Genomic DNA, 27632 nt, shown 5'->3' with positions numbered 1-27632 from the left:
AATTGAACAACAAGTCTCAAATGAGATGGTCTGGATGTGTTATTAGAATGAAAGACAAGCAACTGTCAGTGCATCTTTTTTACGGTGAGCTCAACACTCGTAAGCAATCACAAACATAAACCAGGGAAAAGGTATAAAAACTGTAAAGAAAAACCTGAAGAAACTAGATGTGAACAAAAACTGATGCTCAGGATTGGAACAAGTGGAGAGGTGCCGTTAGGACTGGTTGCAATGCCTGGGAGGAAAAGATGATTCAGTACTCTGAACTTAAAAAGGCCCGTTGGAAAGGAACAATTGGAAGTGAAATCAATAGTGAATATTGGATATGGGCATTGTGTGTGTGTGTGTGTGTGATCTTGTTTGTGAAAAGCAGGATACATGAATCATATGAAGTTACATGAAAATCGAAATGCCCAGGCAGATAATAATCACCTAAACCGCCTCTTGCAACTTGTGTCAGGTGTCGCAAAACTTGTAAGATAATATCTGGACTTATAAAACATGCTAGTCCGCAAAACCATTCCTTCAAAATCAGATTCCAAAGGGCAAAGATGTAGAAGAAACTCTAATAATATGGGTCACTTGTGTTTTAAACCCTGTCAGTCAGCAACTGGTCTTAAAAAGTTATCTGAGGGCTCACCAACAGAGGGACTGTGCTGTGTGTGTTGATGGAATGGCTATCATCTGTCAAGATGAAGCAATCATTATATTGGGTTGGCAAGAAAGTCATTTCACAAATAGATTGCGTTATGATTTTTTTGAAAGACTTTTGTCAATGTTATGTTTTTTTTTCCTTTTGACAACCATTCCTTTTAGCTTACTTTAGAAGCAAATTGCAAGTAATTTTGTTTACAGCTGTTAGTTCAGTGTCAATTTTAATATGGAGTGCAAAAAGGAACATTTTCGCCATATTTTGCTTTTGGATTTCCGTAAAGGCAAGAAAGCAGCTGAGGCTCACAAAGAGATATGCAAAGTTTATGGGTGTTGATTGCTTAACAGAACACATACGTCAGAAATGGTATGAAAAATTCTGTTCTTGAGATTTTTCACTCAAAGATGACCAATGTTCTGGTTGACCTACTGAAGTGGATGATGACCGAACCAAAGCCATAATTGAAGCAGATTATCATATAACTGTGCAAGAGATTGCAGAGAGGTTAAATGTATCACACACAACAATTGAAAAATATTTTAAATGTTTTGGGCTAGTTAAGATGACCTGAAATTGCACTTTCTTCAGTTTTTGGCTGATAAGGACCAGAAGTTCCATGAGCACGAAATCATGAAGTTGCCAGAAAGATGGCAAAAGGTCATTGAACAAAATGGAAAAAATATAAGTGGTTAAAGTTCATTCTTTGTATGAATGACTTATTTCACACTAACAAACTGAAATTACTTTCTTGTCAACCCAATATATATATATGTATGTATGTATGTATATATATATATATATATATATATATATATATATATATATATATTACACACATATATATATAAACTCTTATTAAAGCAATTTCCTGAAATCTTTGTTTCAGTTAAGTGTTTCACTTTAACTAGAAACATTCAAATCATAACACTAATTGCATCACCAACCCCTGGAGGCAAGGAGATTCAGATGCAAGGTCAGAAGGAATAAATTGACTATTGTTTACAATGTAAGTGTGAGTGCTATTTATGTTAATTGATATGTCTTCGTTAGTGTCATGAATTAATAACTGCTATATGGAAACCTACAAATAATTCATCAGTTAAGCCTTATCACCAAATAACTGAACACAAATTCTATTTCTGCAACTTTATTCCTGACAAAACTTTTCAAGCTCATCTCTTGCTAATATTAATAATTTCATTATATTTTCTTGTCAGCTGTTAGAAAAGTGCTCTCATATGGCTAAGAGTTGTTTTGACTCTTATTTCTAGCAATGCTGGTGTTTACTAGCACCTTTGGTCACTTTAGTGGCAATTGCACTTGTTGCCTATCAGTTCTAAATTGCAAATAACCACCTTAATAATACATACACACACACACACACACATTGTTAAACTTGGGCACGGGCCATCTTTTGTAAATTAAACACACACACACACACACACCATTTAACTGATCTTCACTTTAGATTTATTTGTCAAAGTTCTTCCATCACACATTCTGTGACCTCTTCAGCAACTTCCTTTTGTCTCCTCTTCACCTGCCTACTACATTTTGTCTTTCTGTGCTATGTATCCCTATCTGCGCATGTGTTTACATCTATATTTGTGTGTGTGTGAGGGTGTGTTGTGTGGATGTATATGGGTTTTGTCTATTACACTGTTTGTATCCATGTCTTATTTATTTATTTTTTTCTTTATCATTCTGTCTTTAGTCATCAGGTTGCATGGTGTGGTGGAGTGGGGGTGTTATTACTCCATTCACAGTTTCTGTTGAGGCTCAGTCTATCTTCTACTATGTATGTGGCCTCCTCAATCTGAGTGCTGCGTCTATTCTATGCATTGATAAGATCTTAACATCTATGTTGTCAACCGAGCTGCCATGTCCTAATTGAACATGTCCCGTAGAGCACTGACAAGCTTCTTTCCTCCTCCTGCTCCTGACACTGTTCACTTACCTGCTCGCCTATGGTTATATGCTGTCACCAATGTATGTCGTCATCCTATTTCCCCCCCTCCCCCTCCATACACCTTACACTGTAGACTACATTCTTAGTTTTACAGCTTACCCGAGGGTTTACTCTACACACGATACAATCCCAATCAATACAAGGGCTACTTTCAGATGACTATCTTCTACAGATCAGGAATTTTAACGACGTCATCCTACTACTCCTCCCCTCTCTTTTGCATCCCTCTATTTTCCCCAGCTCATGGTTCTTTGTTCACCTACCCTTCAGTCTTATACATTTTGGCAGTCTACTCCCATCCACTCCAATCTTGCAAATCGCACACCCACCCACCCACCCTTTTCTACTCAGCTTTTGCTCCATGGGACCGCCACCTGGCCACTTCATTACCATTATCTATCTCTTGCAGCTCCTTAATTAACTATCTTTGCTCACTTTCCCTCTCCCCTTTTCCCCTACTAGATGCAAGTAATCAAGTAGACCCTCTACAACAACCTGTTCTGCACCCCACTTCCCACTTCTCATAGTAATCCTCCTTCCCCAACCAAGAAGCAAACCCACTACCACCATCATCATCATCCCTAGGGTTCGTAATCCTGCAAACTACATGACAACCTGAATAGTGCACGTGACATGATAAAAGCACTCAATCCACACTGTAAAGTGGTTGACATTAGGAAGGGTATCCAGCCATAGAAACCATACCAAAGAGGACATTGGAGTACAATGCAATCCTTGGATACATCAGATCCTGTAAATGTCTTTGGGCATTACATGATGATGATGATGATGATGATTATGACCTCAAACTCTAACTATGTCCCTTTCATTAGCTTCAAACAATTTAGCCCACAGTTAACCCTAACCCTAACCCTTCAATTTCTCTCAAGGATACATCCTGATCTTTAGAAATATCATCATCATCCCATAGATCAATCACTTCCAGACCGTTAACAATAACCTTCTCTATCACCTTCAATCAGTCTCCTTCCTTCATGACAACCCACCTGTACAGCTTTCATAAAGCCACATCAACTGGAGACCAACTCTTCTGCGCCCCCCCCCCCCACAACTGAGCTTCTTTTGTTAATTGTCTTGCATGCAGATCTCTTGTCAAAACTATCCACCTGTATCTTCCATCTGTGACTTGTCTCATGGTTTCCTCTCAGATCACACCACTGCAAAATGTGTGTGTGTGTGTGTGTGTGTGGATGGTGCTTTCTCTGGTCCATACCATCGACTCTGTAATAGCTTTTGGTTTAGTTTTCCAATCTCTTCCTCCACTACATCATCATTACCAACAATGCTCACTCCTTGGCAAATGATTTAACTTCTTTCCTGTACCTGACCCTCATCCACAGGCAATCTAGACACCTCAATAATCTCATTAACACACAGCCTGTACATATCCACCAGTGGGCTCAAGCCAGTTTTTCCTTCAACAAGAACGGATCACAGCTAGTATGCTGTTTATGTGACTCACGGCACAACTAAAATCCTGTAAATGCTGGGCCTTAGTGTCACTGGGGATCACTCTGAACGAAAGCAAAGATTGCATCACACACACACACTGGTCTGACTCTTCACAGTCCAGTGACTCTCAACAAACCTCAAATAAGACTTATGTAGAGTACAAGTTTCACACCTTAATGCAGAGAAGTTCAAAGATGGAATGATTAAATCTGGAGAGTTTGCCATATTAGAGGGGAGGGGGAGTACAGCTAGCTCTTCACATTTAATCATTCCGTCTTTGAACTTCTCTGCATTGAGATCCAAAATGTAAGATCTTTTCTACATGACAGAAACTCATCTTATCCAATGTTGACTGCTTCCATTACAACCACATATTGTGATGAACTACATCTACCAGCATTGTAATGAATTTCCAAGTCGCCTAGAAACAGCTGGTCGACTTATAACACCTTTCTTCTACCCCTTTAATTTTCTGACATTTGCACTCTGTCTAAGTTGGATCTATTAATATAAATAACGAAATTCATCGTCTGAAAGTCTCCACCTTTTGCTTTCTCTCGCTTTAACCCATGCCAGCATGAAAAACGGACATTAAATGATGATGATGATGATGATACCCAAACTGCTATATTTAATATATCTAATTTGTTTATCTGCATAAATGCCTCTACACACATACACAAACACACAGAAGAAATATTAAGCTAAACCCTCAAAAGTTAATCTAGTCAGATGATCTCTACCAAAATTATTATCTCATTATAGGATAAAAATCAGTGTTTCTAATTAAATACTGAAAGGATTCAATGTGTGACCTTAAAACTGCTGAAGGGGTAGACAGACCAGAAATATGTGTTACCTTATACTAGTGAGAAAGTGAGCAAAAGTTGGGAAAAGAAGCCTTAAGTAAGTTCTAGTGTCATCCTTGAAAAGCAGAAAATAAGAAAGAAGTGAGGTTATAGAATGTCAGATGAAATCAATATGCAATGGTGAGAGGAAGAGAGAAAGTTAATCCAGGAAGAGTTAAATAGTGTTTTGTTGGGTTACAATAGGAAAAAAAATAAAACACACAAACATACAAATTAAGTTGACATTTTTCTTCAATAACGAGTTGGATAGATTGACAATGTTAACCCCATGACATCCGTTTTTTTATCAGGCAACCAGGTTACACTGACAGTAATCATCTAGGCCAAGATCAGCAATTAGTGCACGACAATGGTTCGGCATATATTTATGGCAACAGCTTTAAGGCATCAACTGTTTTTATTTAGGTAAACTGTCATCACTACGAGAACCATAAATTCAACGAAACTGGCAAAGCCGGATGCGACTGTAAATTCTGTGAAGGGCCAGAAGAATTTGCTGAACTTGTACGAATTTGAAAGGAAGTCAGTGGAAATGGTGGTGTAACTGGCAAAACTGCTGCTTTTATGGTCTCAAACTGAATTGAAAATATTTACATGAAAGAGTCTAACACACCTATCAGATTCTTTGAAATGTGCATAGTGGCCTCTATTATTGATTCCATGAGTGATAATTGAGCAGGAAGTAGAATTGAGAGACAGAAAAGGGAATCTTGCATCTGAGGGAAAACATGGATACCTCACGTGGAGAGAGGAGAGAGAGAGAGAGAGATGGTGAAGACGTGACAAGGAGAGGAAGGTAAGGACCATTCACTCAAGTTGCAGGAAGGTTTATATAGTGAAGTGGACTAGGGACTAGAGAGGGTGAGTGGGTGGGTAAGTTCACAAGATTGCAAAAGGAGAGTGGTAGCTGAAGGAGAAGATGTAATGAGAGGGCACAGGTAGAGGATATTAGGAAGATCTGCTGTAGGGAAGAGGTTCAAGGAGGACATATTGTATGCAGGTAGGTATAAGGGAGAGTGGCGAGGAATGCAGCAGGTGGTGAGCCTGGCTGCGGGGTGGAGGCTTCAACATAAAGGGCATGATTTTATGGCCCCCATTTTACTCGGCTGAGCAGCTCTTCTCAAATGCAACAAAATTAATCAATTGCCTTGGTCCTTTCGTGATCTGTTGAGGCTCTATGAGGTTCAACACCTGAAGATCATTTCTCACCACTTAATCCCGTGTCCCCTTGAGTCTACCTCTTCCACAGGTTTCACCACATTTAGAAATCAACACTTATTCATGTAGCTATTTCATCCATGCACATCACATGATGTAACAGTGCAGTCTTCTCTCTTGAACACTACATCGAATGCCTCTTACACTCAATTTTTCTTTTAAAACAATTTACACTTTGTTGTACATGCACACTGATTTTGCACATTCAACAGTTAGCTAGATGCCCTTCCTAATGCCAACCACTTTAAACAGTGAACTAGGTGATGTATGTGTATATAAAAACTTGTGTGTGTGTGTATAGATAGATAGATATGTACATCTCTCTCTCTCTCTCATATATATATATATATACATATACGCACACATTTCTACATACACATACATTACTTCTGCTGGTACTTTTAATCTCGGTATGAACAGGAGCTCAAAGAAGAGAGAAGCTTATTAGTACTCTACCAACATGCTCAAGTAGAACATAGAGGCTCAGTTAATAACATAGAGGTTAAGATATTATCAACATACAGAACAAACTCAACACTTGGATTATGGAGGCCACACACATTAACAGACAGACCAAGCCTCAACAGAAAACACGAATGGAACAATGAAACCTACCACCACCACACCATATCACACATGATGTCTAAAGAAAAAAAGACACGGATGCAAGCTGTATAATACACACACATATTTCAACATCATCATCATTACTTGGTGTCTGCTTTCCATGCTGGCATGGGTTGGACAGTTTGACTGGAACTGGTAAGCTGGAGAGCTATACCAGGTTCCAATCTGATTTGACACAGTTTCTATGGCTGGACGCCCTTCCTAACACCACCACTCCAAGAGTGTGAGGGTTGCTTTTTACATGCCACTGGCACAGGTGCCAGTTACGTGACATCGGCCATGACTATGATCTCACTAAGCTTGACAAGTCTTCTCAAGCAAGGCGTATCGTCAAAAGTCTCCATCACTTATCATTGCCTCTGTGAGGTCCAACGTTCAAAGAGTGCTTTTCACGTGCTAGCGACACAAGTGCTTGTTATGTGATACTGGCATCATCCACGACTACAGTTTCACATAGCTTGACGGGGCTTCTCAAGCATGGCCTATTGCCAAAGGTCTCAGTCACTTGGCATTGCTTCAGTGAGGCCCAACATTAAAAGATCATGTTTCACCACCTCGTCCCATGTCTTCCTGGATCTATCACTACCACAGGTTCCTTCCACAGTTAGAGATCGGCACAGCTGTCCTCGTCCATATGCATCAAATGCCCTTACCAGTACAGTCGTCTCTCTTGCACATCACATCTGATGCCTCTTACACCCAGCTTTTCTTTTAAGATGCTTACGCTCTGTCAAACATGTACACTGACATTGCACATCCAGCGAAGCATACTAGCTTCTTTTCATTGAAGCCTATGCATATCCTCGGTGGTCACAACCCATGTTTCCCTGCTATGTAGCATGGCTGTTCGCACACAGGCATCATACAGTCTGCCTTTCACTCTGAGAGAGAAGCCCTTTGTTGCCAACAAAGGTAAGAGCTCTCTGAACTTAGCTTAGCCTATTCTTATTCTAGCAGCAATGTTCTCAGAGCATCCACCTCCACTACTGACTAGGTAACCGAGATAACAGAAGCTGTCAACTACTTCCAGCTTGTCCCCCTGGCATCTGATCGAGTCTATTTTCTGTACATTTTTAGTGTTTATTGTACTTGTGCACCTTTCACACACAAATAAGGTTTTCACTGTTAACCTTCTCCTAATATTGCTGCACCCCTTGTGTCCGTAGCTTACATCGAGTACATCTTATAGAGTTTCTACCTACACCTTTTCTACAGATCATGCAGGGCCATCTACCTGAAGAATTTACTAAGACTTTGGTTTTTGCTAGATTAACTTTAAGACCCTTTGATTCTAGACCTTGCTTCTACACCTGAAATTTCTTCTCTAGTTCTGATAGTGATTCAGCTATAAGAGCAAGGTCATCAGCTCAGAAGAGCTCCCAGGGGCAGCCCAACTTAAATTCCTCTGTTATTACCTGGAGGACGATGATGAACAAGAGGAAGCTAAGGACTGATCCTTGGTGAACTCCTACTTGTAACCTGAATTCTTCACTATACTCATTGCCAACCCTCACCTTACTGACAGCATCCTTGTACATGACTTGTACAACTCTTACCAACCACTTGTCTATCCCTAGTTTACACATTGACCACCAGATAAGAGAGCAGGGGACCCTGTCAAAGGCTTTCTCCATGTCAACAAAAAGTACAGAGGTTCATTTCTGGTTAGGAACTTCTGCAGCTGCCTTATCAGAAAAGGTGCTTCTCCCTAGCACAAAACCAAACTGCATTTCATCTAGACTAACTCTCTTCCTAATTAGTTGGGCTGTGACACCCTCTGTAACTTTTATCGCCTGATCCAACAATTTGACACCTACTTTCATCATCTGAGAGATAAGTAAACATATGAAGAAAAACAAATCTATAAAGGGTATGAATACAAACAATGTAGCAAGCAAACCCACACACACACACACATACATACGTACACACAGGCACATGTGCACACACACAAACACACAGATGCAAACATATGCACAGATAGAGTCGCTGAAGAGGTTAGAAATGTGTGACAAAAGACTTCCAGATAATGGACATAAGATAAAATAAGAACAATAATAAATGACTGAAGAACGAATAAATAGTGTGCGTGTGTTTATTTGGCAAGTAAAAAAGAAAAATGACCATCCCGAAATATAACAATATCAGTTTCAACAAACAATTTCATATCAGGAATCTTGCAAAACAAATTCATTAATGTGTGTGTGTGTGTGTGTGTGTGTGTGTGTGTGTATGTATGTATGTATGTATGTATGTATATATATATATATATATATATATATATATATATATATATATATATATATATATATATATATATGTATGGGTTATGTATATATGAGCCTGGTGTAGCCATATGGTTTCACCAGTCCTCAGTCAAATCGTCTAACCCATGCTAGCATGGAAAGCGGACGTTAAACGATGACGATGATGATGTATGAGCTATGCAAGGAAGATAAGACAACCACCGACCCAATGACAGGACCACCAACGAGACCGGCCTGCAGAGCCAATGTTGCCAACAACTACCGGATCTCTTACTTCCATGATCATACACCCTCTGATCAAAATGTCTCCAGATGTGACAGCAAGGAGGACTTCCTCAGCAGAATCACTGAGTGCAACCATGCCTACGACCTGACAGGATGCATAAGAGGCAGTATGGACGTGGTGTTCCTACACCCATCCACTGATGTTGATTTTGCTGTGGAGAAATGGGTGGAGGTGATCAGCAAGAGCAACGTGGAGTTTCATGGTGCTGACACAGAAGAACTGGGCTTCCTCCTGAGATTGACGTGCGACAATGATTACTTAGATAAACATGACCAAGAAGACCCCTAATAAGAGATGGAACAGGTGGACCAGAGCTATATGGAACCCGTAAATGATGATCAGGTTAAAAAGATGGTCACACACGTGGTGGGCGTGAGTACCAAGACCGCACTCAAGGGCCACATATTGAAGTTTGATAGCCAGAAATATGCCCGAGAGGAAGGTGCATCCATCACTGTCAGTAATGCTGGTGATGTGGCTAACCTATTTCTGGTATGATGGGATAGGAGACTTAAAGAGAAATTAGGAGACCCCCACTATGAGGATGATATCAACATAGTAGCCAAGGCACCCCTAGAAGGCAATGTTAATGATCTAGAAGCTAACACTATGGAGAGCATCCAGCAAATAGCTAACTCCATCCACCAGAGTATAGAAGCGAGAGACTATCCCAGCACACACCAAAACTAAAGATTAGAAACTAAGAACAGTAAGGTCTAGATTCTTCACTCCCATTATGCCAAACCCATGGCTTTTAAATACTTTGTCCACAAGAACACAGCTATTGCGGACAATGCCAAGTTCAATATTCTTATAGCTGACTTGGTGAGAGTGATGAGGAATGTGTCTCACATGTGCAACCCTATAGAATTGGAAAGACATATACAACATTTCATCCACCACATGCAGTTCTCTGGCTACAACTAAAGGGACAGGATTCGGGTATACAAAGAGCCAGAACGAAGTACAAAGCCATCATAGAGAGTGATGCTAAGGGGATCTGCTCGCTATACAGGAGTACATCCTAGAACAGCACAAAAAGGACCAGAAATAAGATAGATAAAGCCAACTTACGGTATGACAACAAAAAATACCAGAGCATCATGTTCGATGATGCTACCCCTGGCAGCAAACTAGCATACCTTTTTATAAAAACATTAAGTAAGGCTAATCTACAGATTAAAGTAGTAGAAAAGCCTGGTGCCCCTATAAAATTCCTGATCTGTAGGACCTATCCCTTCAATGAGCCCCCATGTACAGAGGACAATTGCATTATATGTAGGATGAACCCATGGGTTAACTGCAAGGTTAGGAATATAGTGTATAGTTTAAGATGTACTGAGGGACAGTGCATAAACATGACAACTAGTTGCATTGGAGAGGCTGCATGTAGCATAGGGGAGCGTACAGGTGAACACTGGCAAGAGCTCAAAGAAGAGAAAGGCTCACCAGTGCTCTACCAATATAGTCAAGCAGAACATAGAGGCTTGGTTAATAGCATAGCGGTTAAGGTATTATTGACGCATAGAACTGACAGATCACGTAGATCGCAGAGACTATACACACAGCAATAGACAGATCAAGACTCAATAGAAAACATGAATGGAACAATAACACCTACCACCACACCACACAACATGACAACTAAAGACAGAAGGGAGAAAAGAGAGGGAAAAATAAATAAAATAAAACAGATACAAACAGGGTAATACACACACAATAGACATATATGTACACACCTCTTGTGTATGGAAATAGAGATCAATACAAAATAAATAAATAAAAAATCTATATAAAGGGCACGAATACAAACAACACAAGAAGTGAACCCATGTACACACACACACAATAACTTTACAGACAGCCACAACAATATTAAGAATATGAATGACAACAGCAACAGCAGTGACAACGATGGCAATAACAACCAGCACGGTGGCAGCAGTGCAGGCAAGCACACAAACACAGAGAGATACAGGAACTGTATCAAATTTCGGGTCCTAAGACAGCAGCAGCAACAATGGAGGGAGGGGATAAGGTTGAGGGGAAGGTTGTAGAGCTATTAAGAACAATGACACACACACACACACACACACACACATAAACACAGATGCAAACGCATGCGCATATAAGGATACACATAGAAGAACAATGGAATAAGTGGAGCAAGAGCACACACAAAGATGGAAAGTGTCACTGAAGAGGTCACAGATGTGTGAGAAAACATTTCCGGACAATGAACATCAGTTAGAATAAGAAGAGTAATAAACGAGTGAAGAACGAACATACAGTGTGCATGTTTATTTGGCAAAAAAAAAAAGAAATGACTATCAATATATATATCTATGACTTCTCTCTTAAGTCTCCCTTTGATAGTGGTCATCCAGGTGAGTTTTTCTTCTACATTACATCCAAACGTGATTGACAACAGGGTTGCCTGACTGACTCCCATGCCAGTGGCACATAAAAAGCACCCATTACACCTTCAGAGTGGTTGGCATTAGGAAGGGCATCCAGCTGTAGAAACTTTGCCAGATGAGATTAGAGCCTGGTGCAGCCAGTGGCTTTCCAGACCTCAGTCAAACCATCCAACCCATGCCAGCATGGAAAACAGACGTTAAACGATGATGATGATGATGATGATGATAAATATATATATATATATATATATAGTTCTAAATACAAATGGCTGTGTTGCTAAGAAGCTTGCTTCCCAATCATGAGACCACAAGTTCAGTCCCATTGTACAGCAACTTGGGGAAGTGTTTTCTATAGCCTCAGGCTACCCAAAGTATTGTGAGTAAATTTAGTGGATGGAAACTAAAAGAAGCTCATCATGTATATGTGTGTGTGAGTGTGTGTGCCTGTCTTGACATCATGTGATGGTTGTAAGCAAGCATCCTGGTCATACAAGCAGTGTTGTTCATTTCCATTCCTTCACGAAAGATATGTCTAGTCATGGGGAAATATTAGCTTGCTTGGAAGCAGGTGACGATTGGTGACAGGGAAGACATCCAGCTGCAGAAAAACTGACTCAACAAATTCCATCTGACTGACCCATGCAAGTATGGAGAAGTGGACATTTAATGATGATGATGATAATACCCCCCCCCCCCCCCCACACACACACATGTATATAAGGAGTGTGTGTATGTGTGTTTCAAACTGCATCATCATCAATTAACAACCATTCAACCCATGCTGGCATGCGTTGAATGGTTTGAATCCAAAGGTTCAGAGGACTGAGACATGCTCCAATGTCTGTTTGGCCTGGTTTCTTCAACTGGATGCTCTTCCTAATAGCCACCACTTCACAGAGTGTACTAGGTGCTTCCTTTTGTGGCACCAGCACGAGTGAAGTCACCCATGTAGCTCACAAGACTAAGATCTCCATCAGACAAGTGTGATTACAGGGGAGAGAGAGAAAGAGAGAGAGGCAACTTTATGTGAGGTAATGAGAGGTTAAAGTATGATGGAAGGGTCTGGAACAGGTTTCTTGCTATAAAGGAGCTACAGGGCTGATCATATTATAGAATAGTGGATGAGAGCAATCGGTGGGAAGCTGGAAAGGGGAGATAAAGATAGTGGGGACATTATGTCAGGGTGAGCCCTTAAGGAGAAAAGAAGAGGAAAAGTGGTGGGATAGAAGTAGCAAGGGTGAATGGAGAGAGTGAGAGATGGGTTAGAGGAACAAATACACTGAATGATGAACAAGAATTGAGGCAGAGAGGGTGGGGTGGGGTGGATCAATAATAAATGAATTGGATGTAAGATAAGGAAGTGTAAAAGATGACTAAAAATGATGACAAAGAAAATCAAGAGTAGATGACAGCTAAAGATTGGAAATTGATAGTATAGGAATGAGTGAAGTGAATGGTAGAGGATGATCAATGATACATATGTCTGACTGGCAGTAGGATGGTACAGAAGACAGGACAAGGATGAAAGGTGGATGACACGCGAGTGGGTAGGCTGCAAGAATGTGGGTGGAGAGAAAGATGTGTATGGAAAGAGTGAGAGATGGTTGGTGATGTAAGCAAAATAGCAGGGAATGGTTAAATGGGGAGGAAAGAGAGACCATTCAGGCTATCCTAACATACAAACCATGTCAAATAACATCAAGCTACATCACAGACAACCCCTCTAAGGGGGGAGGCATAGTAACTCCAAATATGAATTGAAAGGTTGAAAGAAGCCAGCCTCTTTAGTCCTGCCGCACACAACACTGTCCAGTACCTGTGGTATCATAAAATGTACCCAGTCCACAGTGTAAAGGAGTTGACGAGGAGAGGGATACATGGTCCCTTTTGTGGCTGGTTAACTCTTTTACTCTCTTTGATGACTAACAACCACAAAGAATGGTGAAACATTTTGGGACTAGTTTAACCCACGACAGTAACAACAAGAATGGAAACGATCATGGCATGGTGTGTACGGCATGGAACTTGCTATCACTGAAGCTGAAAAGAAAGAGGCATAAAAGTAGACTTATGAGAGGTTGTTGAATAAGAAAAATATCTTTCACAAGTAGACACAAAGCCATGTAGGTTGACATCCAAACAAAATTAAGAATAAGATGGCCAAGAAAGCAGCTAGTCGATGAGATGGTCAAAATGTCTGTAGGATAAAATATCTCGCTCATCAAGTGATAGAAGGATGAAGGAGAGACATACTAGAGGAAGGCAATTGCAGAGGCATCAGATTGTTGGGCCAAGTTTTATGAAAGTTACAGAAAGACTTGTTGCATAATGAATGAGGAAGAGAATTAGCCTCAAAGCCAAATTTAGAAAAAATATCCCAGATATAGAATCAAAATCTGGAAACAGGTGGCCTCACAATAAGCATAAGACAAAAGTTTTAGTCAGGAAAGACAGGGATGTGGCTGAGCTTGAATTGCTGAAAAGAAGGGGATACATTTGGTGCATTCAGTGTAAACTATGGACACTCACAAGATATGTAGTACGGAGGTTTGATATTAAGAGAGGTAGCCTTACAACTTTTCTGCAACTTCTGAATTCTCTTTCACTCTCTCTCTCTCTCTCTCTCTCTCTCTCTAACTTGCTTGTAAGAATAAATATACCCTCACGCCATCACTTGGGTGTCTCTACAGTTGTACATCTATATATACTCTCACACTGACTGGATATCTCCTTAAACACCACCACCTGATCCTTGGGTATATTTCGTGACATTCACTTTGGACCCTCACTCTCTATTCCACACAAACCTCATTTTTTTCTGAAAATATTCAAACAGACCAGTCTGGAAAAGAAGAATTTAGAAGCTTAAGGATCCTTTGAATAGTCAGAGATTTGGAGACATCCTAATTGAAGCACAGGAGGGGGAGGAGTTACAGACATGTAACAGAGGAAAACTGGAAGTTCCTTACTGAGTGCTATAGACCAGACTTAGGGTGATATGGTGGAGGGCTGTTAGAGAGAAGAAACAGGCCTGGAAGAATGGTAGTAGCAGAGAATTATATCAGGTTGCCAGAAGGGAAGCTGGATGCCCTTCCCTAAAGCCAACCACTCCAAGAGTGTAGAGAGTACCTTTTACACGTCATCAGCATGGGAACTTTTTACACGTCATCAGCATGGGAACTTTTTACACGTCACCAGCAATTCAGGTGTGCAAGCAAGGTCTGGAAACAAAGGGCCTTAGAGTTAATTTAGCAAAGACCAAAGTTCTTGTAAGTAGGAAAACAGACAAATCACTGATCCCTTCTGGGAGATGGCCCTGCTCGATATGTAGAAAAGGTGTTCATAGAAATTCCATGCAGTGGTATCACAGGAAGGTTAAAAGAGAAAGTAATCTCTGTGAGTAGCAAATGTGCACACTAAGAATGTACAGAAGAAAAGAATCTTTTGAATGTGCAAGGGGATCCTTAGAAGTAGTAAACAGTTTCTGTTACTAAGGTGACCAAGTTAGCAGTGAAGGAGGATGTTCTGAAAGTGTAGTGTCCAGAATAGTAACAGGCTGGGCAAAGTTGAGAGAGCTATTACCTTTGTTAGCAACAAAGGGACTCTCCCTCTTAGAAAGGCAGATTGTATGATGCCTGTTTAGGAACAGCATGCTACATGGACTGTAACCACTGAGGACAAGCAAAGACTTGAAAGAAATGCCATCAGCAAAATCTCTGCTGGATGGGTAATGTCAGTGTGCATGTATGACAGAGTGTAAGTGATTTAAGAGGAAAACTGTAAGAGGCATCAGATGTAGAGTGCAAGAGAGAAGACTGTAGTGGTATGGTCATGTGATGGACAAGGTCAGCTGCATCAAAAAGTGCCAATCTCTAATTGTGGAGGGAATATGTGGAAAGGGTAGACTCAAGAAGACGTGGGACAAAGTGGTAAGAAAGGACCTTCAGACACTGGGCATCACAGAGGAGATGACAAGGGACCGAGACTCCTGGTGGTTTGCTGTGCTTGAGAAGATATGTCAAGCTAAGTAAAACTGTGGCCATCCAGACATGCCTTCTACATCCTTCTCTCAACTGAGAGATCCTAGTCCTGCAGGCTCATGGGTGTTGGGGTCATGTAAAAGCAACCATGCTGGAGCCACATTAAAAGCACCCAGTCCACACTCCAGAAAAAAAAAGCTGGCTTTCATAAGGGTATCCAGCCATAGGAACCATGTCAAAACAGACAACTGGAGTCCTGTCAAACTGTCCACCTTATGCCAGCAGGGAGAACAGACATTAAATGATGGTAATGGATCTGAGATGTTATTAAGATCAGGGAAACTATCCCCTAACACCACTACAAACCTCAGCATCATTTTACATCCCTTTTCCATGCTAGCATGGGTTCTCCTTACTAATCAGTCTATCGACAAAGAATCAATAAGATTTTCTAAAATACATGCAGTGATTCTTTCAGCACCATTGCTCTTCTCTGTTTCTCATGCCGTATATACATGTTGTGTTAAATAGAAAGACACTGGAATGTGTACAATATGTCTACAATGTAAAAATCATTAACATTGGATTATTCATGTATATCTGTTCTCTGCCGCTCACCACCTGGAACAAGTTACAAATTTATCTCACTTCAAAATGACAATCAATAAAGCTTTATGAATTAATGTCAACCTCCTGCTCTCACCTCAGAGACCCATATTGTGTCTCTTTAGATTCATCACAAACGTGGCTCTCACTCATACAAGTTCAAAGATTTTTTTACTTCGGAAGCTACGAAATCAAAATATTAAAATTTCAGCAACAAATAACATTTCAACAATTTGAGTTTTGATGTGTTAATATTTGAAAACATTTTACTGAGTTTTAATTAATGAGGAACTCCATCTGAAACACACATTCACACAATAACATTGGAAATAAGAGTTGATTGATGATTTTGGAACTAAACAATAAAATCTCTTGGGGACTGTTTGTCTTTTTTTTTTTTTGTTGAGAAATAGCTAGGCACAGGTAAAACTGCAATAGTCTGAATATAATATGGACTTCAAACAACTGTCTCTCTCAGTTGAACATTTATTGACTTAGCATAAACACACATGTCAGTTGTTTTATGATTTATTTCTTGGGATAGTTACTAACACACACACACACACACACATAATTATTGATTGACCGTTTCACATTTGACATCGTCATTACTCACAACACGATTACCAATAAACTGTACTCCAAATACGAAGTCCTGTCACCCTTCCACACACACACACACACTAGCAGGATATAGTTTATATCAACAGGTATAAACTATCGATTTCTAACAAAGGTAGGTAGTAGGCCGCAGAACATTATTGGAGATAGGAAATGTGACTGTGTGATGCTGATGCCTTTCTTAATCACATAAAAATAAACTAATAACATAAAAAGCAGTCTAATTCTATCGGCAACACACATACATACGTGTGTGTGTGTGTGTGTGTGTGTGTGTGTGTGTGTGTGTGTGTGCATACTCACACACGCACACCTGTCTGATCTTTTCCAATGACCAGCTGACACAAGCTGTCAATCCAAATGCTGACGTCACCAGCAGTATCGTATATAACCCACTGAAACAAGTGGCAATAATAATAATAATAATAATGATTTCAAAGGCTGCTGAAAACTTGTGAATACCTAAGGTTACAGGTAGGAACCCGCAACCCACATAAATAGGTAATTGTAAAAATTTATCCATAAATCCTACCAGGAATAAAACCGAACCTGAGCCAAACCATAATAATAATAATAATAATAATTTCAAACCGACACAAGATCACAGATTAAGCGGTTACATCAGTTCCAATACTTGACTGGTACTTTTATTTTATTTTACCAACCCCCAGAAGGATGGAAAGTAAAGTCGACTTCGGAAGGATTCGAACTCAAGACGTAATGGGTAGCAACTAAAACCCAAAAGCATTCTGTACACCGATCTGGTGTTGTGATAAGGATTATTATTACTTTAATAAAGGCGAAACGAGAGGTAGTGGCATTCATGTTTCTCACTGCTATTCGCTCTACGTGTCCTTGCAAGGATGCAGGGAGAGGTGGTCACTTTGGGACGGCTTCAGTTTTTGAACAAAGTATACTCATATGTACGACACTCAAGGTGAATAAGTGATGTTCATGCTTTGCTCAACACCATTTGTAAGTGAAATGATTGCAAATTAAATCAGAAAGCACAGGAAGACACAAATATAGTTATATGTACAGACGTATTGTAGATTTATACACACTATATGTATATATACACACACACATTGTATATTTATATACATACACACGTATTATACATTGTATATTTATATTTATATACACACACACTGCATATTCATAAATACACTTTCTATATTTATTTTTACAAATACAGTTTTTATTTAATAATATATACATTACGTGTGTATATATATATACACACACACACACACACATTTATATATTGCATATATATATTACTTTGCGTATATATATATATATATATATATATATATATATATATATATATATATATACACTGAGTTGCTGTGTGTGTGTCTACATAGATATTATAACACATCTTCTTGACTGAAATAAAAAGAGAGACATTTTTACTAAATATTTAAACCTAAAACAATCTCAGATTTATTTTCCACGGTTTTTTTTTAGATTTCAACACAACAACAACATCTTCCCCCTAACATATTGATCAAGCCTGGCCCACCGATGATGATTAAAGGCGTCCAATTGTGACCATCTCGCCTGTTTAAAGAGTCCACTTTACCTTTTGTGTGTATTTATTCTGGACGGGTGGAGGCTCGACATAAACGTATCGTAGTTGTTGTGGCGTGCAAAAAGAGGTAATTACGAACATATGTAAGGGAGAGAGAGAGAGCTAGATATAGATAGAAGAGAGATGTCAGTTGAATTGAAATTGTGTGGAGAAAGAAGAGAGGATTGTTTTGGTGTTTGTTGAAATATATGAAGAGAAAGACATGGACAGCTTACCTAAATAGTGAGTAGAGAAAGTATTGAAGTAATCCACGGTGTCGTTTAATAATGTTTCAAGTGAAGTGAAGGCTCAAGCCAGACATTCTCTTCTGTCTCTCCACGCGTCTTCAATAAAGACGACACAAAATCATCAACTCCATCTTGAATACGGAATCAGCCGGAAACTCCCGAACACTTCCGACTCTTGTCGACTATTTCTGACTGTCAACCTGTTTCATGTCCTTCTTTCAGAGCTTTGTTTTTCTTTTCAAACGTTGTCTTTATAATTTGAAATATTAATCTCTTATAACTCTCCCAATATAAAAATCCATTGGAGACGATATGATACTATTTGTAAAATGTTTATGTATTTCGCAAAGCTTTTAGTGATTTCATGTAATTGAATAATGACAACCTAAAATTCTAACTTTGCTGCTTTGACATTTACAATTAATACAAACGGTTTCAGAGTTAATATTTTGCTTAGAATAAGTTTTCAAGTTCTGCAATCGTTTCCATAAAGGAATTATAACCTGCTAATATGTGCAAAACGTCATTAGCAAACTGTTGATATGTGTAAAACGTCATTATCAGCCTGTTGATATTGTGTTGAACGTCATTAGCAGCGTGTTAAAATGTGTAAAACGTCACAAGCCATTACTTCTATCAGATTGTTTTAATTATCGTCTGTAATTAATGATTTTGTTTCCTGTTTATTGGTGTAATTCCAACTAACTGTTAGAATTGTCATAAAAAGGTCAATATGACTCCAAGCAACCGTAAAATTCTTTGAAACAAATTATCTTCATTTACTTTGAAACTACAGCGTACCCCACAGATCCTGTACTCTGGATAGGGGAGATGCCACACTGCCCATTTACGTACATGTTGTTTGTACTGGGTGCAGCATTTCTGTAAGAGATGTAGTGTGACTACTTGATTATTTCCTGTAAGGTATTAGTGTGAAAAAAGTTAAGATGTGAGGGGTTGTTTGGTAGTTAGGGTGTGGTTGGGCTTTTAATAAAGTGTCATTGATAATTAAGAGGTTATGGCCACACAATAAAAGTAAATGTGTTTCCATTATATTAAACAGTGAATATATTATATATGTACAAAATATATTTAGATCATACTAAAGAACATTTCTCTTAGGATGTACGTAATACTTAAAGATTTACAGTATAGAAAAAAAAGAAAATGTTTTAGTTACATCTGTTATGATCATCAACATCATCACCTTTTAACATCTGTTTTCCATACTGGCATGGATTGTGCAGTTTGACAGGAGCTGACAAACTAGAGGTTTGTGCCAAGCTCAGATGTCTGCTTTGGCAAGGTTTCTACAGCTGAATACCCTTCCTAATGCCAACCATTTTAAAGGACACACAAAATGGAGCACTGGCACCTGTGAGGTTGCCAAGTAACTTTCAGGAGAGGAGCAGAATGGAAGGAAGTGATTTTGTGCCGGATAATGAGAGGTGATAGCATGATAGAGGGTCTGGCATAGCAGAGACGTGGAAACACTTGTTGGAAAAGGAAGAGGCTGGTGGTGAAGATGTGTCAGAAGAAACTGTCAAGTTACAGGGAGGTGAGTATAAGAGAAATGGTTCAGAGGAGAAGGAAGATTTGCAGAGTGTGAAGGAGAATGAAAGAATAGGGGGGGGGGAAGAGACATAGGTGGAGGCATATCAGTTGGTGGGGAAGGGGAGAGAATGTGAGAGTGGGTGCAAAAAATATGCACAGTGCCAGGTACAAAGTGATGGGTATATCAGAGTAGAAATAGGGGGTGACAAACAGAGGTAATGGGAGGGGGTGCTATTGGCAAAATGAAGGCATGTACAAGGGAAAAGAGAGGTTCAGTAGAAAATAAGGTGGTAAAGTATGATACAAAGAATGTGTGACACAAAGGAAATGGGTCCAAGGAGGGGTGAAATATATGCAGTTTCACTCTCATAATTACAGAAGCTGTTGATGCTAATTAACTGATAAACATTTACATAGATGTTCCATTTTGTCAAGGAGTAGCCATGCCTTTTATGTCAATATAATTAGGCTGTGGCCCTTTGCTGGAAATCTAAAGCAAGGTGGTTCAAATTGAGGCAGAGACTTGCTACAAAGGTATGTTGTATAAGAACTGATGCAGAAGACAAGATATGTGAAGTACAGAGTTGTGGTGACAAAAAGTTTTATGAAAATTAAATCTTGATTTTAATTCATCATCATCATCGTTTAACATCTGCTTTCCATGCTAGCATGGGTTGGATGATTTGATTGAGGACTGGTGAACCGGATGGCTACACCAAGCTCCAATCTGAACTGGCAGAGTTTCTACAGCTGGATGCCCTTCCTAATACCAACAAGCCCTTGACTTCTTGTATACATATCTGATTACATGTGGTATATATCTAATATAATTGGTTAAGAAATTAACATGAAATTTTGATGGAAGGTTTTAATTTAGATCCCTTTAAAAACAGGAAATTTGCATCATTGTCTCAGAAGGGTTCACATATCCTGTGAAGTTGGATAAAAGATACTTTAATAGCAAATCAGGTGACATGAATTTTTCTTACCAAAAATAAAATACTTTGAACAAATCATTGACAGAAATGGACACTGACCAGATACGTCAAGGAATGACACAATTAAAAATATGCCCCCTCTAACAAATATTGCAGCCTTACAAGCTTTCTTGGAACTGGCAAATTATTACCAAAATCATCTGCTAAAAACAGATATGAAAAGAATTGGTCAGAAAATTGTCAAAAGGCGTTTGACAAAATTTAAAAAAATATTTAAATCTGATTTGTCATTAGCACACTTTGGATCCTGCAGTGGAAATTGTTGTAGCTTCAGATGCCTCTGAGTACAGTATAGGAGCAATAATGCTACATAAAGATAGTAACATGAAGACGGTGGTTCATGCTTCCTGTTTTCTGATATCAGCAGAGAAGAGTTCCAGCCAAATGAAAATGATTATTTTGGCTGAAATAAAATTCCAGATTTTAACATGGTAGAAGTTTTCATCTCCAGAGTGATCATCATCTGTTATCAATCTATGGAATCCCCACCCATACTGCTAATAGGTTGTAATGCTGGGGTACGAGAGTATTAAGCTACAATTTCAACATGGAGTATATACCATCCAAGAAATCAGGTCAGGCGAAATGTCATCAATATTATTACCATATAAATATGCTTTGCTTGAATGAAGAATGTGTTGATAACATATGAATGCAATTTATACATTCCTGTACCAGCAAAGGCTTTTGAGATATTTCTTTTGCACCAAGTTCCAGATACTACACAGTGATTAGCTTGTTATTAATGTGGAACCAATGATTATATCATTCCCTAATTGTGATAGTAAAAACAAAAATAATAAATACAACTTTAAGAGAAGAATGTGTTTATTAATAAATCTTAGATTGTGTTATCACAATTTCAGTTAAGGACACCACCATTTCTTTTTAGACTGTTAAAATCATTTTTACTTGATTGACAATTCTATTTCTTTTTGCCAGTCAAACCAGCTCCAGCATTAAACTTGAAGAATATTATATCACCATCTTCAACAATATAATCTCGTCCCTTTTGTTTGTATTTTCCAGCAGCCTTCAAAAAAGAAAAAGACAGATTAATCAGAACAATATTGTAATAGTAAAAATATCAGTTAATGTTGAAGCTTACACATTGTAATAATAAAAGAGATTTTATTAAAAGGCCTTAAATAATTCAGTTGTACAAAAAAGTGGAAATAAATGAGAAATTTATGGAGAAAACAATCATTTTAAGAGAACAGAGTAATCCAGGTGTGGTTAGTAATCTATAGTTCACCTGAAAATACTATAAGTACAAATTGGAATTTCGATGATGAAACATCTGTTATATTGATTATAAGTACAGAAGACAGAGGCTTAGCTGTGTAATTAAGAAGTTTGTTTCCAAACCATGTGGTTTCCGGTTCAGTCACACTGCGTGGCACCTGTAGCAGTTGTCTTCAATAGGACTGACCAAAACCTTGGGAGTGCATTTGATAGGAAGAAACTGAAGGAAGCTGTCATGTGTGTCTATGTATGTATATTTTATATATATCCCTATAAGTTTGTTGAAGGATATATCAGAGGTAATTCTGTAAATAACCACACACTACCAGACCCTAAAAAAACAATAAATGTAATAGGGACCAAAATAAAAAAAACGGAACCACTACACTAAGAAGGATAGATATCAAACAGAACCCACAAAGCAGCAGGCAAGGGTAGAAAGAAAGGAACCAATAAACATTGATAGAAATAGTAAACAAATAGAAAGAGATAAAATGGAACACTGTAACAAACTCAATAGATTTATTAAAAGAAATGCTAACATAATAAGTGATGAAATTATTTGGTTTAGCCCAATTTTCAATTCACAAATGAAATCCAAAATAGGTGAGGAATTCTTCTCAGTGTTAGGTAGGCACTTCCCAAAACCTTCCAAATATAACACAATCATCAACAGGCATAATGTGAAATTAGCATATGCGACTTCTCACAATCTAGAATACTACATACACAAATTAAATGACACAAAACTCAACAGGATAAAACTAGAGGGGGCTTACAGAAAAGCCACAGTTAAAAACAAAATAAAGAACAATGGAATGGTTGCAAATAGGAATGATAAAAGCTCATCCATATTGGCAGTGCAATCCATACCTATGGAAAATCAGAACACTGTTGCAGGAGGAAGAACAAAGGTGAGCACCGATAATAACTCTACTGGGAAAAGATACTAAAACAGGTTACTGCAGAAGGAAAAATGAATGCAAGTTTAACAACTGCATGATAAAGAATGTGGTTTACAAATGTGAAGTGCAGACAGGTACACATAAATACATATACTACCAGAGACACCATGAAATATTGTCTGTGCAACCCTCTTATGTCATTTTCCAGAGTAAACAAAAGGCTCTCCACATCATTATCTAACCTCATCTGGAGGCTCAAACAGAATGAAGTGGAGCATATGACCAACTGGTCTATAATACAGAATGCTACACCATGCAACAGAACACAACGGGTGTGAAACTTATGCCTAGAGGAAATATGCCTGGAGATCATCACATTCAGAGAAAACATAATAGACATTCCAAAGTAATTATATCATGTAAGCATTAAAACAAGGCATCATTTCTCGAATACAAAATGAACATTTTGAAACAGAAAAACACTAGCTGTCATTAGCATCTAATGGAACAAGAGAAGAACATATAAACCAACTAAACAAAATCATTTACCTCTGTTGTATGCTATATCATTGTATAACTAAAAGTAATTAAAAGGACACTTTAAGAGAACATTGTTTGTCAACTCAGACAATGAACGTTAACAACAGAAACGTTGGACTTCCTGACTCAACTACATCTGAATTCATTGAGGAGGTACCTGCTGTGGAGAAGCTCAAGCCAATGAACTATACTACCCATCCTAACATCTGCATACACAAACATCAAAACAAGTCTGACATCACCACACACTCATCCCTCTCCTTTATCACTCTTCATCACCTTCTACACCTCCCCACCAATTACACACAGAACTGCCCACATACCCCAATCAACCTTTTCATTGGTGAAAATTGATAAACAATCTTCAGCTATACATTCATTGCTTCCAAAGTTAATGTCATACCACCTGAGGAAATGAACACATGAACTATGATCCACTCTATGTCCATGGATACTATGGACTGTACTGTAATCATCCCAGGAATATGGACTATGATCATAAGAAACATGTGATCTGTGGAAACATGTGTAGTGATGCATTAAAATATTTATAAATTCTACCCATGGATTACCATTATTATTACTATATATATATATATATATATATATATATATACACACACACACATCATCATCATCATCTAACACCTGTTTTCCATGCTGGCATGGGTTGGATGGTTTGACAGACGCTGGCCAACTGAAGAACTGCCCAGGCTCCATTTGTCAGTTTTGGGAAGGTTTTTACAGCTAGATGTCTTTCCTAATGCCAACCACTTTACAGAGTGTAAAAAGGTACTTTTTGTGTGGCACAAGCATGGTGTAAATATATATACACCTCCGCCAATGCCTCCTCCCCTCTTAAAAGTTTTTTTTTGTGTCTTGCAAGTACTTGGTGACCCTGTCAGTGCAGGTGCCACTTAATTGCACCTAGTCCACACTGTAAAGTGGTTGGTGTTAGGAAGGGTATCCAGCTGTAAAAACATTGCCAAAACTGACCTCACCTGTGCTTGTGCCACATAAAAGGCACTAAGTCCAGTCTGCTGAGTGTTTGGTGTTAGGAAGGGCTTCTAGCTGTAAAAATCCTACAAAACAGTTGCAAAAGTCTGATGCAGGTTTCTGCCTGGCTGGCTCCTGTCAAACTGTCCCACCCATGCCAGCATGGAAGGTGGACATTAAGTGATGATGATGAAGGCAAGACACATAAGATAGGAAAATAGTGTGATGTAACAATGAAAAGTAATTTACAATGAAAGCAAAACGAAGTAAATAGTGTATGGAAACAATGTTTGGAAAATGAGGTATGGTCCAATGAGCTAGCAGAAGCATTAGCATGCCAGGCAAAACGCTTGAGTGGTATTTTGCCTGTTCAAATGCCACCAGGGTCAACTTTGCTTTCATCCTTTCAGGGTCAATGTAATCGATTGGTCCCCTCCCCCGAAATTTCAGGCCTTGTGACTATAGTAGAAAGGATTTGATTGTTCTGGCCTTAGCATCAGTTGGTAAGAATAGAAGTCATTTGATGACACCCTTTTGTTTGTAATTGGCTCTCCTGTTGCAGGTTCAATCCAAGGAATATTGAAATAATATCCATCTTGTCCATTCTACAGAATAAGAGTTTTACTGGAGAGCATCATAAGAGGGATGAGTTTGTGAAACACATTTTAGGTTGTTATCCCAAACACGAATGAGAATATCATGATTTTCATGGGGATCACCAATCATAAGGATGGCTACTTCATTAGATGTGGGCTCATTAAAACAGCGTAAAATGTTCTTTACTATAGACACAACAAACGAAGAAACACACACACACATAGAATTGATAATATCGAAAACAGCAAACGTACACGTGCAAAGTTCAAGCAAAATGAAATGTAGTCAATATAAGTACAAAACATACTTTCTGTAGCATAGTTATGCTATAAATAGATGGAAAGTCACCAATTTAGTAAAAGTTAGTATGCCTCACCAATGTCAGAAAGTACATAAAGTCAACGTTTATGTGGAACATGTATGAAATGTTATAAAATTCACAATTGAATATCACGGCGAAGAAAGTGAAAATCCAAGAAAATTCAGAAGGCATAATTCAATTTTTCATACAAAATTAATTTATTTTACAATCTTGAAACAAACGCTGAACCAAGTGTATAAAAAGAAAGATGCTATTTTTGAACTGTATAACATTATAGGCTGTAGAATAAATACTGAGTAAACACAGTAAAAAAGGTTGTGCAACATTGTTACTCACAGCGATGAAGAATACAAGGACTGTTCAAAAAAATGTTATCTTGAAAGAGCCGCTGAGGCTTTCTACTTTGCCAAGTTTCCGAATTTGTTATAATAACCAGAATAATATTATATCTGTGAGTACTGTGAGTGGTGTTAAACCAGGCAAATCTTCCATGTTGGCAGTACTTGAAAGTGAATGCTGTTGTTGTTTGTTTGAAGTCCCGGCCACAAGTAAACTTTCAATATTGGTGCGTTTCATTGCTGGGAGGAGGGGAGTTACATACACAAACTAAGAGACACACACACACACACATACATTAATGCACACGTGAAGCCTATCTCTGTCCCTGTGTGTGTCTGTCTCTGTCTTTAGATGTGTGTGTGTGTGTCGTCACAAAAATGTGTGTATACTGACAGACACATGCACCATCACACACATATACTTGTCAGTCATCAGCCTAACACAGGCAACAAACGTGTGCACACACACACACACATATAGAAAATGTGATGCCATCGTCATTGTGGTGGTGATATGAAATGTCGTTTACGATAGGTGACTAAAAGAAAAATAATAATGTTAAATTATTGTAATGCAAATATGTGAATGAAAATATAGTTTAGTTGGTAGCCAAAAGCTTACTGAATCTTTTGATACCCCTTACATCAAAATCAGCAACTCGGTTTTGGAATGCATAAGGAACATATGCACACACACACACACACATACACAAACTCTCTTTTATAGTTATAGATGAAACAAAGAGGAAAGAGAGTATTTACACAATGCACTACTATTAATCGCTGGACTGGCCCTCGGGCCGGTGGCACATAAAAATCCCCCACTACACTCTCAGAGTGGTTGGCATTAGGAAGGGCGTCCAGCTGTAGAAACTCTCCCAGATCAGATTGGAGTCTGGTGCAGCCATCTCGTTCGCCAGTCCACAGTCAATACATCCAACCCATGCTAGCATGGAAAACGGACGTTAAATGATGATGATGCTGAAGAACACTCAACGCTCTCAATCATGGCAAACAATGAACTGCTTACCATCCTAAACTGCCAACCACTCACAGTTCTTTATAATAATGAGACAGTCCACCTTCAGTCACTTAGAGGACGATCGGAATCCTTCCACAACATCTGCCTTTTTTAGAATCAGTATCCTCTAACTTCTTTGAGAATTGAACTCTGCTCTGAGTTTTAATATCTCTTACGTTAAGGGTTCAATCCCAGTGTTTCTGTTCTTTTCTGTTTTCTGGTGCTAGGATGGGTAGTTTCAAATTGTTTGGGTGTTAGTACCTTAAACATGTCATACAATACTTCCACGAGGATTTCGTTTCTC

General features: G+C 38.7%; 2 protein-coding genes across 11 annotated transcripts in view; both read right to left on the bottom strand.

The window, feature by feature from the left end:
- The window catches only part of LOC106884461 (islet cell autoantigen 1), a 64298-nt gene extending 45346 nt beyond the window's left edge, over positions 1-18952 (bottom strand). For all 9 annotated transcript variants that reach the window (XM_089350011.1, XM_014935860.3, XM_014935863.3 and 6 more), the window contains exon 1: positions 18801-18952. The gene's annotated coding sequence lies outside the window, so the exon portion shown is untranslated. The remainder of the gene's footprint in view (positions 1-18800) is intronic.
- Positions 18953-22174: 3222 nt separating this feature from the next.
- Positions 22175-27632, bottom strand: part of LOC106884460 (obg-like ATPase 1) — a 34266-nt gene continuing 28808 nt past the window's right edge. For both annotated transcript variants that reach the window (XM_014935857.3, XM_014935858.3), the window contains exon 12: positions 22175-22397. In XM_014935857.3, coding sequence (XP_014791343.1) covers positions 22290-22397 — 108 coding nt within the window. In that variant the 3' untranslated portion in view covers positions 22175-22289. The remainder of the gene's footprint in view (positions 22398-27632) is intronic.

Source organism: Octopus bimaculoides, chromosome 3 (assembly GCF_046866305.1).
Source record: "Octopus bimaculoides isolate indiv1 chromosome 3, ASM4686630v1, whole genome shotgun sequence".
Lineage (NCBI taxonomy): Eukaryota > Metazoa > Mollusca > Cephalopoda > Octopoda > Octopodidae > Octopus > Octopus bimaculoides.
Note: the sequence above shows the minus strand (reverse complement) of the source record. Positions and strands in the feature narration are given on the sequence as shown.